This window comes from Pan troglodytes, chromosome 9 (assembly GCF_028858775.2).
Source record: "Pan troglodytes isolate AG18354 chromosome 9, NHGRI_mPanTro3-v2.0_pri, whole genome shotgun sequence".
Taxonomy (NCBI): domain Eukaryota; kingdom Metazoa; phylum Chordata; class Mammalia; order Primates; family Hominidae; genus Pan; species Pan troglodytes.
This window is the reverse complement of record NC_072407.2, coordinates 104,124,589-104,140,495: the sequence shown is the minus strand read 5'-3', so window position 1 is coordinate 104,140,495 and position 15,907 is coordinate 104,124,589. Positions and strand designations below refer to the sequence as shown.

The following is a 15,907-nucleotide window of genomic DNA, read 5'->3' as shown; positions in this document are numbered from 1 at the left end:
TGCCATCAAAAAAACCCAAAAACAATCTAGGTTATACATTCATTCTATGAATGAAATAAGGAACAGTACTAAGATAACCTGCTTCTCACTCTTTGAACAACTTACTAATGCCATCAGGCAACTTTCTCTGTTTACATGTAGCTCTTGTATTAGCCGTGGGACAGCTGCAGTTTTAATTTATTATGTGATAAAAGAGTTTATGACCACTTTCAGAACCTTTTTTTTTTCTGAGACGGAGTCTTGCTCTGTTGCCAGAGCTAAAGTACAGTGGCACAGCCTTGGCTCACTGCAACCTCCATTTCCCGGGTTCAAGTGATTCTCTTGCCTCAGCCTCCTGAGTAGCTGGGACTACAGGCACACGCCACCACAGCCAGCTAATTTTTGTACATTTGGTAGAGACAGGGTTTCACTATGTTGGCCAGGATGGTCTCGATCTCTTGACCTCGTGATCCGCCCGCCTTGGCCTCCCAAAGTGCTGAGATTACAGGCGTGAGCCACCGCGCCAGGCCCCAGAACATTACTTCTTTATTGAGGCTTATAAGTGGAACAAATTAAGCAAAAGAATTGTTATGCTTTGCCTAGCTTTAGAGATGTAAACGCTTGTGCAATGAAGAAATGTAATTAAATGAAACAAGTTAAGTAAACTAACAATTCATATTAATGATCAGTGGTAGAAATGTTTAGTTTTCTGCTACATTTTCAATCCATAATTAATTAGCTTATAAATTAAAATACACGGAAAATTGAGGATTCACTTGAATCACAATGCAACAAATATGAACTAGATTTCTAATTCCTTGTAACTTTTTGTAAAAATTCCACAACTTTTTTGGTATAGATTTTATTATGGATGAAATTTGATCCCCGGTTAGTATTCCACACAAATTTTTTAAAAGGCATCTTGGTGTTTGCTTTCTTCTGCTCTAAGTAGTCTCCTTACATTTTTCTTGAATTAATTTGCAAAGTATATGTTTATCTATGTTAGTATTAAGATAGAAAAATGATAAATAAAAAATAGTAGAGGTACATAATCTGAAAGAGCATTAAGACATGTCTCCCACACCATAACAGTGGTATAAAACATGAAGGTGACGCCTGATAGGATCCACAATAAAGTAAGAAAATGTCTGTTCATGATTCTTTGCTGAAGGATAGCACATACCAGCAGAATCCTGAAAAAGACAAACCTAAATTATTATTATTTTATTTTATTTATGTATTTATATATTTATTATTATTATTTTTTGAGACGGAGTCTTGCTCCGTTGCCCAGGCTGGAGTGCAGTGGCGTGATCTCGGCTCACTGCAACCTCTGCCTCACGGGTTCAAGTGATTCTCCTGCTTCAGCTTCCCGAGTAGCTGGGATTACAGGCATGTGCCACCATGCCCAGCTAATTTTTGTGTTTTTAGTAGAGACAGGGTTTCAGCATCTTAGCCAGGCTAGTCTTGAACTCCTGACTTTGTGATCCACCTGTCTCGGCCTCCCAAAAGGCTGGGATTACAGGCTTGAGACACAGCACCCGGCCAATCCTAAATTAGTTAGTATACAACTACATTTAAGTGATAATCAATATATTTGCCTATTATATATTTTCTGTCAAAACAGGAAACATGGATAAAATCTTTGACAATAAATTGGCAGTTAATTAATGATTTAAAATATTTATGGACAGCACAGTCTACTATGATAGGAATACATATGTACTATACTTACATGCATAATTTTTGTCTTTAAGGAATTTGTAGTCCAAAGACAAATCCCATCATTTTAAAAAAAGTGCTTTTAAAGTGCTAATATTGCAACAATTTTATATTTAGCAATTTTCTATCTTTGTTTTCTCTTTTTTTTTTTTTTAATTTTTTTTGGAGTTGGAGTCTTATTCTTTTGCCCAGTCTGGAGTACAGTATTGGTACCATCATGGCTCACTGCAACTTTCGCTTCCTGGGTTCAAGCAATTCTCATACCTCAGGCTCCCAAGTAGCTGGGATTACAGGCGTCTGCCACCACACCCGGCTAATTTTTTGTATTTTTTGTAGAGATGGGGTTTTACCATGTTGGCCAGGCTGGTTTTGAACTCCCGACCTCAAGTGATCCGCCCTCTCAAAGTGCTGGGATTACAGGCATGAGCCACTGCACAGGGTGGGGACTATGTTTCTTTTGTTTATCACTGTGACTTAGCCCAGTACAATAGCTGATACACAGTATATATTTAATAAATACTTGTTAAGTGATTGAATGAAGATACTTAGAAACTGCTTCGAATGTAATATCTTTTGTATAATACTGAAATTCAAGTACCAGATTCTATGTATAAAGACACATTTATGGCATTTTTTTTTTTTTTTTTTTTTTTAGATGGAGTCTCGCTCTGTCGCCCAGGCTGGAGTGCAGTGGCATGATCTCGGCTCACTGCAACCTCCGCCTCCCAGGTTCAAGCAATTCTCCTGCCTCAGCCTCCCTAAAGCTGGGACTACAGGCGCGTGCCACCATGCCCGGCTAATTTTTTGTATTTTTAGTAGAGACGGGGTTTCACAGTGTTAGCCAGGATGGTCTCGATCTCCTGAGCTCGTGATCTGCCTGCCTCAGCCCCCCAAAATGGGATTACAGGCGTGAGCCACCGGGCCCGGCGACATTTATGGCATTCTTATTTATCTGCCCTATAAATGATGGTTTGACAGACTAAGAGAACTGTGTTCTACTCTATCTGAGTCACAGATTTAGCTCTAAAATAAGTAGGCAATGTTATTAGATACAGATGACAGAAAGGAAGCCAGGGAAAAAAGTTCAAACTGTTCTCCAAACAAAAGCATACTCTATCAACTTTTAATTTTAACAAAACTCTAAATAACATTGTCTTTTCTCCTAGGCATAACATTGTCCTGATTGTTAACTCCAGTTGTAACAACTCTATTAATAAAAAGTAATTAAATTCTTTGGTTGCAAAAGTTCTCTCACACTTACATAAGCTGAAACTTTAAAGACAGAAGAGGTAATCTGTATTTTCTTGGTTTGAGGATTCTTTCGAACACTAAAAAAAGGAAGAAAAGGTGCTTTTAACATATAATAGGCATTGGCATATGCATTTAAGTAATTATCCCTTTTAGTATTTAAGTGTTCTTATTCATATAGAACATGGAAATACATACTATCCAACTAAGTGGTTTGAAAAAATGGCATCTGAGGCTTCATCCAAGAATGGGCAAGGTCAACTGAATTGAAATAGCAGAAAATTGAATCTTACAGTTAGAAGGTTTAAGGTCAGTCTGAGACTCAGATGATGAAGTTACCTTCCCAGGCTACAGAGACAATTATTGGACGAATAGGGATTTGTAAAAATCAGACTGAAGTGTAAACAGCCATACGGGGTAGATAAAAGCATGATAGACTGAAGACTTAAACAATGTAAATACAAATGCTAGTTCTGCCACTGACCTGTTCTTTCACTTTGAGTAGGATTAACCTTTCTGAGCCTCAATTTTCTCATATGTAAATTGGGAATAATATGTTCCTTTTAGTATATGAAAATCAAATGAGATAATGTATATAAAAACTATTTGTGGGCCGGTCGCGGTGGCTCATGGCTGTACTCTCAGCACTTTGGGAGGCCTAGGCAGGCAGATCACCTGAGGTCGGGAGTTCGAGACCAGCCTGACCAACATGGAGAAACCCCGTCTCTACTAAAAATACAAAAACATAGCATGTAATCCCAGGTACTCGGGAGGCTGAGGCAGAAGAATCGCTTGAACCCGGGAGGCGGAGGTTGCGATGAGCCAAGATTGCACCATTGCACTCCAGTCTGGGCAACAAGAGTGAAACTCCATCTCAAAAACAAACAAACAAACAAAAAAATCCCAAAAAACCCCAAACAACTATTTGTTAAATTATATATTGCTAAGTTATGTCATATTAAAAATAATTTTTTTTCAGTAGCTTTCTTTCAGTTACTCTCCCCACAAAAGATTTCCTATGGCAATATGTAGTGAGAAAGCAAACTAAGGATTGAGAAAATAAGCTACAGACATATATTTATAATTTGTTACATATATATAAATAAATATACACACACTTTATATTTATAATGCCTTACAGTTTGTAAAACATTTTTTACACAATTTTTAACTTTTTATTATTTTTTATTTTCGTAGAGACAAAGTCTTGCTATATTGCCCAGGCTTGTCTTGAAACCCTGGCCTCAAGAGATCCTTCTGCTTTGGCCTCCCAAAGTCCTGGGATTACAGGTGATGGCCACTGCACCCTGCCTCCAAAATACCCTTATATACATGACCTCATTTAAAGATCACACAACTCATTGAGGTAGGCATTATTTTGTCAATTTTATGGACAATATAACTAAAGAAGCTAAATGCTATAATTAAGATAAGCTAAATAAAAGTGGTATTTCTGGGAATAGAATACAGGTGACTCAGAGTCCAGTCATCTTTCTGTTACACCTCAGCTGCTCATCCCAGACCTATACACTCTATAAATATTTAATACATATGTATCAAAGGTATTATTAATGTGTGACATGTATAGGTAAAATTTAAAGGAAGATACCCTCTTCTCTACTTTTTTAGGTGCAAGTATTGCTTCTCCATCTACTACATATGTAAAAGTAATTGGAAGAGGGAGAGAAGAAAGAAGAGGAGGAGGAAAAAGGAAGACTCAGTTTGAGCGGTGTGTGTGTACGTATGGTTGAGCTTGTGTACCTTTTGGGGATGACCAGCCATAGCCATTTCAGGGTTCAAGAATCTTAGGTGGTTTTCATCTCTACTAGATATTTCATTAAGACTTAAACCCAGGATTAAATTGATTTCCAAATATTTCTATGACATAGGTCAAGTTCATTTTCTTTTGATTTCTCTATTGCTTAACATACTGCTTAAAAGTTGAATACTACTTTTAAGATTTTGTGCTTATCCAAGGGATGACTATAACCACTATATATAAAATACTTTGCATACACCTATATAATCACCTAGGTCAATATAAAGAACATATCTATGGTTATATCTAAGTATTGATCTGTGGGTGGTTATATGGTATAAACATACATAAAGATTCACCAAATTGTATGTATATTTATGATTTATTCATTTTATTATACATAAATTATTTCCGTTTAAAAATCTGAGGAAAGATAAAACTTTGTAAAAGTGTTCATCAAATCAGTTTAGAGGAAAATTTAGTATTTGATATCAGAACAATCACTTAACACACATAAACATGTACCACAAGTATATTGGCCGGGCACGGTGGCTCACACCTGTAATCCCAGCACTTTGGGTAGCTGAGGTGGGCAGATCGCCTGAGGTTAGGAGTTCTAGACCAGCCTGGCCAACATGGTGAAACCCCGCCTCTACAAAAAATACAAAAATTAGCTGGGCCATGGTGGCATGCGCCTGTAGTCCCAGTTACTGGGGAAGCTGAGGCACGAGAATTGCTTGAACTCGGTAGGCGGAGGTTGCAGTGAGCCGAGATTGCACCACTGCATTCCAGCCTGGGCGATAGAGTGAGACTCCATCTCAAAAAAAATAAAAAACAAAAACAAAAACAAGTATATTGTTTTAGAAAGAAACCACCATTTGTACATTATTAGACATTAGTTTCTAATAGAAAGAAATCATATTATTCTGTTGCCTCTGATCCTACATTAGTATTACTTTAAAATATCTCTAAAATAATTTGTCTAATTTTTTATAGGCCTAGCAAGAAAGTACAGTTATCATCTGTCCTATATCTCTTAAGAAAAAAGGAAAAGGAAATATAAAGTGATATTGATTAGTGCTCTATGGTGTTCTACTAATAATTGCATTATATCAGATCTTTATCCATCACTAACTCCATCCTCTGATAACCATGGTTTTTAAGGATAAAGAAACATAATTTCCACATAATATTTTTTTAAAGTGTAATTATATTAATGGTTTGGACATAATATAGTTGTTTCTTGTCAATGTCATTTGTGATTATTTCTGAGGATCAGTCCCATATTGACTCTAAACTCTGGGGTGTCCAGACTATTCTAAGTAACTCTGCACATTTTAAAAAAACAAGGACCTGACTGGGCGTGGCGGCTTACACCTGTAATCCCAGCACTTTGGCAGGCTGAGGCAGGTGAATCACCTGAGTCCAGAAGTTTGAGACCAGCCTGGGTAATATGGTGAAACCCTGTCTCTACAAAAAATATGAAAAACTTAGCCAGGTGTAGTGGTGTGTGCTTGTGATCCCAGCTATTCGGGAGGCTAAGGTGGGAGGACTACCTGAGCCCAGGAGGCAGACGTTGCAGTGAGTTGAGATTGTGCCACTGTACTTCAGCCTGGGCAACAGAGTGAGACCCTGTCTCAAAAAAAAAAAAAAAAAAGATAAAAAATAAATAAAATAGGCCAGGTGCAGTGGCTCAAGCCTGTGATCCCAGAGCTTTGGGAGGCTGAGGCGGGCAGATCACCCGAGGTCAGGTGTTTGAGACCAGCCTGGCCAACATGGTAAAACCCCGTCTCTACTAAAAATAAAGAAATTAGCCAGGCATGGTGGCTTGTGCCTATAATCCCAGCTACTTGGGAGACTGAAGCAGGAGAATCCCTTGAACCCAGGAGGTGGAGTTTGCAGTGAGCTGAGATCGCGCCACTGCAATCCAGCCTGGCCTGGGTGACACGGTGAGACTCCGTCTCAAAAAATAAACGATTAAAATTTAAAAAATAAAAAAGGTGTGTTTTATAGGACCTGTTATAATGGATGAGGAAGAAAATATTTTAATAACATTTTTACCCTTTTGTTTGAGTTAGAGACTACTAAAATCACACTCTGTAGTGTGCTCCCAACATGTACAAACATAAGGGATGGACTATGCTAGAATGGATTAGCAATAATATTTATCTGCAAGGGCAGGTTAGACACTGTAAAGCAGTCATACTTTTTCTTAGCATCCAAAAATGTAGAAGAGAATCGCAGGTGAGAATCTGGAGAAGGGAATGTTGGGAAAAATAGCAGTTTCTTCAATGTGTAGGTTCTAAACTTATTTCTACTTCAAATATCTCCAACACAATCTCCCCCTCCACAGCACACAGTAGTGAGGAATTCCACAGGTTCATGTGGTGGATGGGGTACAACGCGTTGTGGTAGTAGTGGTAGTAGTATGTGTGTTCGTGCATGACTGCGTGTGTGTGTGTGTGTATGTGTAGGGTATACAGAGAAGTATCTTCAGGGAGTGCTAGAAGCAGTCTAGCAGGTTTACATGAACTTCATATAATTAGGACAGTATGTTTGATATATTAATAGGTATGTGTATGCTTTTTCTGAAATTCTGTTTCTAACATATCTTCTTCCAATAATCTGTATGTGTTGACAATAACTTGTTCATTAAAATCACAGAGAGATTATAGAAACATTTTTGTTTTTAAAACCATAAAATAAATTAATTGCATAACTAAATTATGCAGTTTGCTGTATAGCTATATGACACACGGAATGGATATGAGAATTAAGGTGTTGAGTATAAGTAAAGTAACAATTATGAGTCCAATGAGAAGCTAATTCTTGTTTTCTCCTATTAAAGTAAAATTATATAACTAACTTTTAAGATCTTTTGCTTTCTATTGTTTTGCTTATTAAGATGATCCAATATCTTCATAACTGAAAAGCCCAACCAAAGAACATTCATTTCAGTTAAAAGAAAGGTACAAATAAGAAATTTGTAGGGTTTTAATTCTAATTTGATCTTCAAAAAGAAAAATGCTACTAGAATACTTCAAACTGTATAAGCACTGGGATTAATTTGAAAAGGTAAAGATTACACCTACGTGAAAATTCTTCCACTTCTTTGGAACAAAGGTAATAATTGTTTTTACTATTAGTTAAGCAAACTCAAACATCTGGAGGGATCTCTTGTGTTCCCTTCAGATTTAAAAGGAGGCTTGGTAAGAAAAAAAGAAGTCTTGGAAGATGGCAGTTGGTAACAGGTCTGAATGAGGAAAAAAGCAGAAGAGCTAGATGAAGAATGAGGGGACTGACAACTAAATGAGAGAGAAATCCAGAAATCTTTCTATTCTGGAAGAGAGGGGGAAGGTTATGAGAGGGGGGTGAGGGTAGAGCTTTTTATATGCTTTGGTTGGTAATATAACCACTGAATGATGTTGTGTAATTCCATCAAGGTTAAACAAATAATTTATTCTATTAACTAGAGATTTACATATTGTGATCTAGCAACATTACCTCACCAGATCCTTATAGATAAGCTTTGTTGTTTCCAGATATGGGCTAATCACATCTTCATATTGACAAAGGGCTCCACCAAGGCAAAGATGTTTGAAAAGACAAAACAGGAACTCTTCTCTATCTGGTTGGCTGAATATTTCATATTTTTCTGAGTCTTCCACTAGCAAAACCTAAGATGATAAAATTCATCTTAATGTAACATAACTCAAGATTTTTACTTTTGTTTTCAAGGGTTTCATTTTATATACTTAAAAATAATCTTACACCTATTTTAAGAACCAATCTTGAGTCAGCTGAAGAGAGTAACCTGTAATCTGCATTTATTTGCCTCTATTTTGTCATTAGGAACTGACATTCAATGAAAAGAACAAATCAAAATTTAAAACACAGTGGCTAAGTCTTCCCTCCTTCCACTTTATTTCTTTTTTCTAGTTTATATTTTTAGTAATTGTTTTAGTGTTATGTCACCTCAAATCTTATTTGGAAATAAATAGGAGCATAAATAAATGAGGACACTTCTCCATCCCATAAGGCCTCCGTCTTGGCTTCTACCCAGAGACTAAACGGTCATTTTCTAAGCTCTCTCCTCTTATGGATTTTGGATCACGATTGTTCTTACTCCCACAAGTACTCCTTTTTGAACCATTCAGGTGCTGGAGCCTCATATCCAGCTCTCACTTTCCTGCTCTCATCTAGTAAGATCACTTCACACATCACCTATTGACATTGACTCTTGCTCTTCTGAGGTCTTTCTACCTCATACAGAAAGCAGAAAACTAGATCCGATGTAGGGGATTTTCTTATGCCATTGGGAAATACAGACCACTGATTCATTTATCGATTGTAGTGGGTATAAAAAGGTGACCAATGTAAGATATAACACATATTTTTTCCACTGGATTGTTTATATCCTACCTACTTTGTTTATTTTTTCTTTTTTTAGAGATGGAGTCTCACTATGTTGCTCAGGCTGGTGTCAAACTCCTGGGCTCAAGTGACCTTCTTGCCTCAGCCTCCCTATTTTAAAAATAGAATGTGAAGGCTGGGCATGGTGGTTTGTGCCTATAATCTCAGCACTTTGGGAGGCCATGGCAGGAGGATCGCTTGAGGCCAGGAGCTTGAGGCCAGCCTGAGCAACATAGTGAGACCTCATCTCTACTAAAACCACCCCCCAAAATAAGCTGGACGTGGTGGTGAATGCCTGTAGCCCTAGTGAATTAGGAGGTTGAGGTGGGAGGATTGCTTGAGCTCAGAAGATGATTGAAGCTGCAGCGAACTGTGACTGCACCACTGCACTCCAGCCTGGGTGACAGAGGAAAAAAAAAAAAAAAAGAATGTGAAATAACTAAAAGTAAAATATAGATATAATAAGACCCAAATAATAAAGGACAAAAAAACTATGGTCAAGAAATAAAGTGGAAAAAAAATACATATAAACAACTTTACACGGGAGGGATGTCAAGATAGTTGACTAGAGGCATCTGGCACTCACTTCCTGAACAAAGTAGAACCAAAATAGCAAGCAGATAATCACACTTCAAAGAGGGCATCTAAGAGAGAATACTGGAATTCAACAGAGAGGTGACAGGAAACACACAAGCACAGAAGGAGCTGGGATTGGCTGGGAGTCTGGAGAGGCTTCCCAGTGCAGGAAAATGGTAAGTGAAAGACCCCAGCAGTCTGCAATTCTACTGTGGACTCCTGCAATCCTCACCATGGGAGAGCTCCTCAACCCTCATGGGCCCAGAGACTAGTAATAGGCTGCTGCCTGGAGACCACACAATGGCACTGCTCCAGAGAGGAACTCATGCTGGCTCCCACCACCCCTCCCCCACCTCCAAGTCCTAAGCAGCTGCAGGATGGCACCATTTTGAGAATCCAACTCCTACCGGACTGCATCCTTCCTTGGGGCCCAAAAGTCCCTGCATCTCCACATCCCTAGAGCCCCACTGACATCCCCAAATGTCCACCTGGACTCTGCATGGTGTCTTGTACCCCAGGGAATGAGTGACACAGTACACTGAGGAGGCTGCCCTTGAGACAAAGGGAGACAAAGTGTGTGTTCCCCAGAGCCTGAAACCCACTTACCTGGGGCCGCTGTCACTGATAGCAACCTTGCCACCACCAGCAGGAGGTCTACCACGCACTTGCACGTTCCCTGAAGATGGGATCTCCCACCCACAGCTGAGGGGCTGAAACATATGCCACTGGCAGCAACCTTGTACCCCCCATTCCCTTGGTAGCAGGGCCACTACACACTTGCATGTTCCCTGAAGACTGGCTCTCCCTACTGTTGCTGCCACTACTGCCATGGCCACTGTTGCTGGGGGCTGAAATGTGTGCTCTCCAGAACCCAAGAGCTGCCTGCCAGTGGCTGCAGCCACTGACAGCAACCCCACCCCACCCCCTGCAGCAGGGCCACAGCTCCCTTGCACATGCCCTCAGGATGAGCTTTCTCCACTCATTGCCCATGCTGCTTCCATCTCAGCACTTTGCTAGGGGGCTTGAGGATCACCCTGCCCAACTCACAAGAGGATCCGCCTGAATGCACCACTGGAGGACCTGAGGACAGCCCCTCTGGCCTGGCACTGTCCCCCATCCAGTGCCCAAGCACACCCAGGACTCTGGGGTTTGCCCCATCCCATCCACCACTGCTGACATCTGGGCACTCCTCTTGGGGATCTGAGCACAGGCCTACTCAACTGGCTACCACCATAGCAGCTGGCACCCACCCATATTTGCTCCCTGGGGGCCTGGGCATTGGCCTGCCTAGCATGTCACAGCCACCACTAATATAAGTGTGTACTGCTTGGGAACCCAAAGGTTGTCCCACCACTGCTACAGCCATCATCCATTTAATGCACACTGCCTGAGGACCCAAACACACATCCACACACCCAGCCCACCACTAACACTGCTGGCACATGAGCAAGCTGCGTGGAGGCCCAAGAATCAGCCTGCTTGGACCTGCTAACACCACTGCCTGCCTACACTGCTCAGGGGCCCAAGGACAGGTGTGCTTTGGCCAGCTTCTGCCACTACTGGGGCCCAAAAACTGGCCTACCTGTCCCCAGCAAAACCTCACCCCAGCCTCTACTAACAATTGCAACCTAAGCCACTGAGGAAACCACAGACACCAGTGATGCCAAGTACACCTGAATAAATCATATGGAGACTACACTACTGCATACACCCAGAATCAAAACCAAAATGCTCTACCCAACCAACACCATAAGTACATCTTCGGGAAAAAGTCTTCTCCTAAAAAAGCCAATCCAATAAATTCAAAGAAGTGACTAGATGCACAGATATTAATATAAGGACACAAGAAATATGAAAAAGGAAGAAAAGATGACACCTCCAAAGGAACACAATAATTCTCTAGCAACAGATTTAATAAAAAATAAATTTATGAGCTATAAGAAAAAAATTCAAAATAATGATATGGCCAGGCATGGTACCTCACACCTGTAATCCCAACACTTTGGGAGGCTGAGGTGGGTGGATCACTTGAGCCCAACAGTTTGAGACCAGCCTGGGCAACATGGTGAAACCCTGTCTCTAGTCCTAAAAAAAAAATTCTCTCAAAAAATTAATGATATTAAAGAAGCTCAGTGAGATACAAGAAAGCACAGATAAAGGATACAAAGAAATCAGAAAAACAATTCAGGATATGAATGAGAAATTCACCAAAAAGATAGATATCATTAAAAAGCACCAAACAGAAATCCTAGAACTGAATAATTCAATGAATGAAATAAAAGATTCAATTGAGAGTTTCAACAATAGACTACATAAAGCCAAAGAAAGAGTTTCAGAACTTGAAGACAGGTCTTTTGAATTAACCCAGTCAGACAAAAAAAAAAAAAGAGAAAAAGAATGAACAAAGCCTACATTACATATAGGATACCATAAAGCAAACACAGTTTTGAATTATGGGTGTTCCAGAAGGTGAAGAGAAGCCCAAAGGCATAAAAAAAATCTATTTAACAAAATAATAGCTGAAAACTTTTCAATTCTAACAAGAGATTTAGACGACCAGATACAGGAACCTTAAAGATCCCCAAATAAGTACAACCCAAAAAGGTCTTCTTGAAGGCACATTATCATCAAACCATCAAAAGTTAAAGAAAAAGAATTCTAAAAACAGCAAGAGAAAGAGAATTCTAAAAACAGCAAGAGAAAAGTGTCTAGCCACATATAAGGAAACCCTCAATAGACTCACAATGGATTTCTCAGAAGAAACCTTACAGACCAGTAGAGGATGGGATGATTCAAAGTGCTGAGAGAGAAAACAAAGAAAAAAACTAGCAGCCAAAAATACTATACCCAGCAAAATTATCCTTCATAAATAAAGAGAAAGTATTTCCTAGACAAGCCAAAATGGAAGGAATTCATCATCACTAGGCCTGCCCTGTAAGAAATGGTTAAGGGAGACCTATACCTGAAAGCAAAATTTGAAAACACAGAAAGGATTCAAATATTGCCACTAAAGAAAACCACCAAACCCCAAAGATAAACAAAAATAGAAAAAGGAACAAAAGATATATAAAATAACCAAAAAAATTAACAAAATGACAGAAGTATGTCCTCACATATCAGTAATAACCTTGAATATAAACAGACTAAATTTTTCACTTAAAATGTGTAAACTGGCTGAGTGGATTAAAAAAAAAAAACACACACACATGATCCAACTAACTATATGTTGCCCATAGCAAACTCACTTGACCTGTAAATAAAACAGTAAAAAGGGACTAAGAAACTCATTATATAATGCTAATGGGGTCAATTCAGGCAGAGGATGTACTATTCTAAATATATATGCATCCAACACCAGCAGACATAAATATATAAAGCAAATATTATTAGAGCTAACAGAAGAGATAGACTCTAATACAGTAATAGTTGGGAAATTCAACACCCCACTCTCCACATTAGCCAGATCTTCTAGACAGAAAATTAATAAAGAAACACTGGATTTAAACTGCACTCTAGACCAAATAGACATCTACAGAACATTTCATTCAACAGTTACAGAATATCTATTCTCATCAGCACATGGAACATTCTTCAGGATAGACCATATGCTGAGTCACAAAACAAGTCTCAACACACTTAAAAAATTGAAAACATACCAAGTATCTTCTCATACCGCAATGGAATAAAACTAGAAATCAATAACAAAAGAAATTTTGGAAACTATACAAATACATGAGAACCAACAACACATTCCTGAATGACCAGTGAGTAAATGAACAAATTCAGAAGAACAATTTAAACTTTCTTGAACAAATAAAAATGGAAATATAATATACCCATGCCTATGGAATATAGCAAAATTAGTGCTAAAAGAGAAGTTTACAGCAATAAATGCCTACATCAAAAAAGTACTAAGACTTCAAATAATCTAATGATGCACCTCAAGAAACTAAAAAAGCAAGAACAAACCTAAGTTAGTATAAGGAAATAAATACCAGAGCACAAATAAACAAAATAGAGACAAAAATAAATAAATAAACAAACAAACAGAAAGGAACTCTAGATGGAGAAAGGCTATCAAAATTGTACATTACACTTAACACTACCATACAAGGGTAAGAGGAAAATACAATGAATTATACAACAATCACTGTCTAGTAGCAAGTGCACTTAATTATGAAAATTGATTAAGCTCATTCACAGTCTCTACAGAAAACTTACCAACAGGTCTTTGCATATAAGAAGTATTTAAAAAACTCAACTCTATGGTGTTGTCCATACACAGTTTATTTATAATGCCTTGATGAAAACCAAGGTTAGGTATGTCTAGGAAAATATAGGTAAGGGAAAGCAGTCCATACTTAATTGCTCTCTGGGTGTGCCACATGTAACACTTGCACATCTCCACTTCCTTCCTTCCTCCCTCTTTCCCTCCCTCTGTAAGAAAATGATGATGTGTTACTGAGGCCCATGTTTGCAACTATCTGAAGATCTGGCTTAAGAGAAAGGTGAATAAAGTACTTAGGAATGAATAGTTAACACATTTCTTACATGAATACTCTCATATATTGAACTGATTAGGTTGTGCAATTTTGGGGGGGTGGAGGAGACAGGGTCCCACTCTGTTACTCAGGCTGGAGTGCGATGGTGCCATCTTGGCTCACTGCAGCTTCAACTTCCTGAGTTCAGGCAATCCTCCCACCTCCGCCTTCCAAGTAGCTCAGACTACAGGTACACGCCACCATGAACAGCTAATTTTTTTTCTGTTTTTAGATGGAGTCTCGTTCTGTCACCCAGGCTGGAGTGCAGTGGCGCAATCTCAGCTTATTGCAACCTCCGCCTCCTGGGTTCAAGCGATTCTCCTGCCTCAGCCTCCCTAGTAGCTGGGATTACAGGTGCATGCCACCATGCCTGGCTAATTTTTGTATTTTTAATAGAGTCGGGTTTTCACCATGTTGGCCAGGCTAGTCTTATACTCCTGGTCTCAAGTGATCCACCCGCCTCTGCCTCCCAAAGTGCTGAGATTACAAGCATGAGCCACCATGCCCAGCTAGGCTGTGTAATTTTAAAAAATATAATAATTTTTAAAAATTTTTTGGAATGAACGTGAAAACATAATATTCTATGGCTTTTCTCCCTCTCCATTCACATACAGATCTCTTCAGCTATGTCGCTCTTAGACAGAGGTCACACTTCTGAGCCACAGTCAGGAAAGTGGTTATTAGTACTTACTACATTACAGTGAGCCAATACAATCTGTAGTGCTGCACAATGGGGGACCCTTTTTAGTTCAGGCTGAAGCTGGATGTTAGTTTTATTTTTTATCAGCCAGAAAGCAACCAAGTTAAAAGCCTTTCCTCCCTATTGCCACAGAGTAGCAATGAACCCAAGAGCAAGCCATACAGGCAACTAGTAGAAAAACACTGAGCTCCAGCATTTCATGAATAGAGGTGCTATTCATGGCAATAAATAAGACAGACAGCAAGCAGTTTTGCAGAGTATTCTGTTGGAAAACTAATACTTCCTTTTTTAAAAAAAAGTCCACTGATGATGCTCTTTCTGTAGAAGTGACAGTGAATTATCTAAAATTAGAGGTAAGGGTCTTTAGACCCTTATGCCAGAGAAGAAGTGTGAGAGAGAAGAGTTGACAGTAGTATCCAAAAGGAGGGAAACCCAGACCAAACATTTCCTAATTAGTAATTTCCAATCCTTGGTAAGGAGAAGTAGAAATTAATATGAGATCCCTACTGCATAGTATTTTTTGTTTTGTTTTGTTTAATTTATTCTTTTGAGACGAAATCTTGCTCTTTCACCTAGGCTGGAGTGCAGTGGTGTGATCTCGGCTCACCGCAATCTCTGCCTCCCGGGTTCAAGGAATTCTTGTGCCTCAGCCTCCCAAGTAGCTGAGATTACAGGCACCCACCACCACACCTGGCTAATTTTTGTGTTTTTAGTAGAGACAGGGTTTTGCCATATTGGCTAGACTGGTCTCGAACTCCTGACCTCAGGTGATCTGCCCACCTTGGCTTCCCAAAGTGCTGGGATTACAGGAGTAAGCCACCACGCCCAGCCATGTATATTATTTATGTTATCTCATGTTAGATATACTTCATTTACCTAAGAGCAAACTATATGTAGTCTCATTCAATTGTGTGTATTTGGGTATTCTCAGTAAGTTAATTTTATTTTCTTCTTTAACTAAGTTAATGA

At 39.1% G+C, this 15,907-nt stretch overlaps 1 protein-coding gene across 1 annotated transcript in view; it reads right to left on the bottom strand.

The window, feature by feature from the left end:
• Positions 1-503: 503 nt before the first annotated feature.
• Positions 504-15,907, bottom strand: part of CFAP300 (cilia and flagella associated protein 300) — a 36,311-nt gene continuing 20,907 nt past the window's right edge. The window contains exons 5-7 of the mRNA XM_508717.9: positions 8,213-8,385; positions 2,963-3,029; positions 504-1,172 (exon numbers count right to left, since the gene is read on the bottom strand). Of these exons, the coding sequence (XP_508717.1) occupies positions 1,044-1,172; positions 2,963-3,029; positions 8,213-8,385 (369 nt within the window). The 3' untranslated portion in view covers positions 504-1,043. The remainder of the gene's footprint in view (positions 1,173-2,962; positions 3,030-8,212; positions 8,386-15,907) is intronic.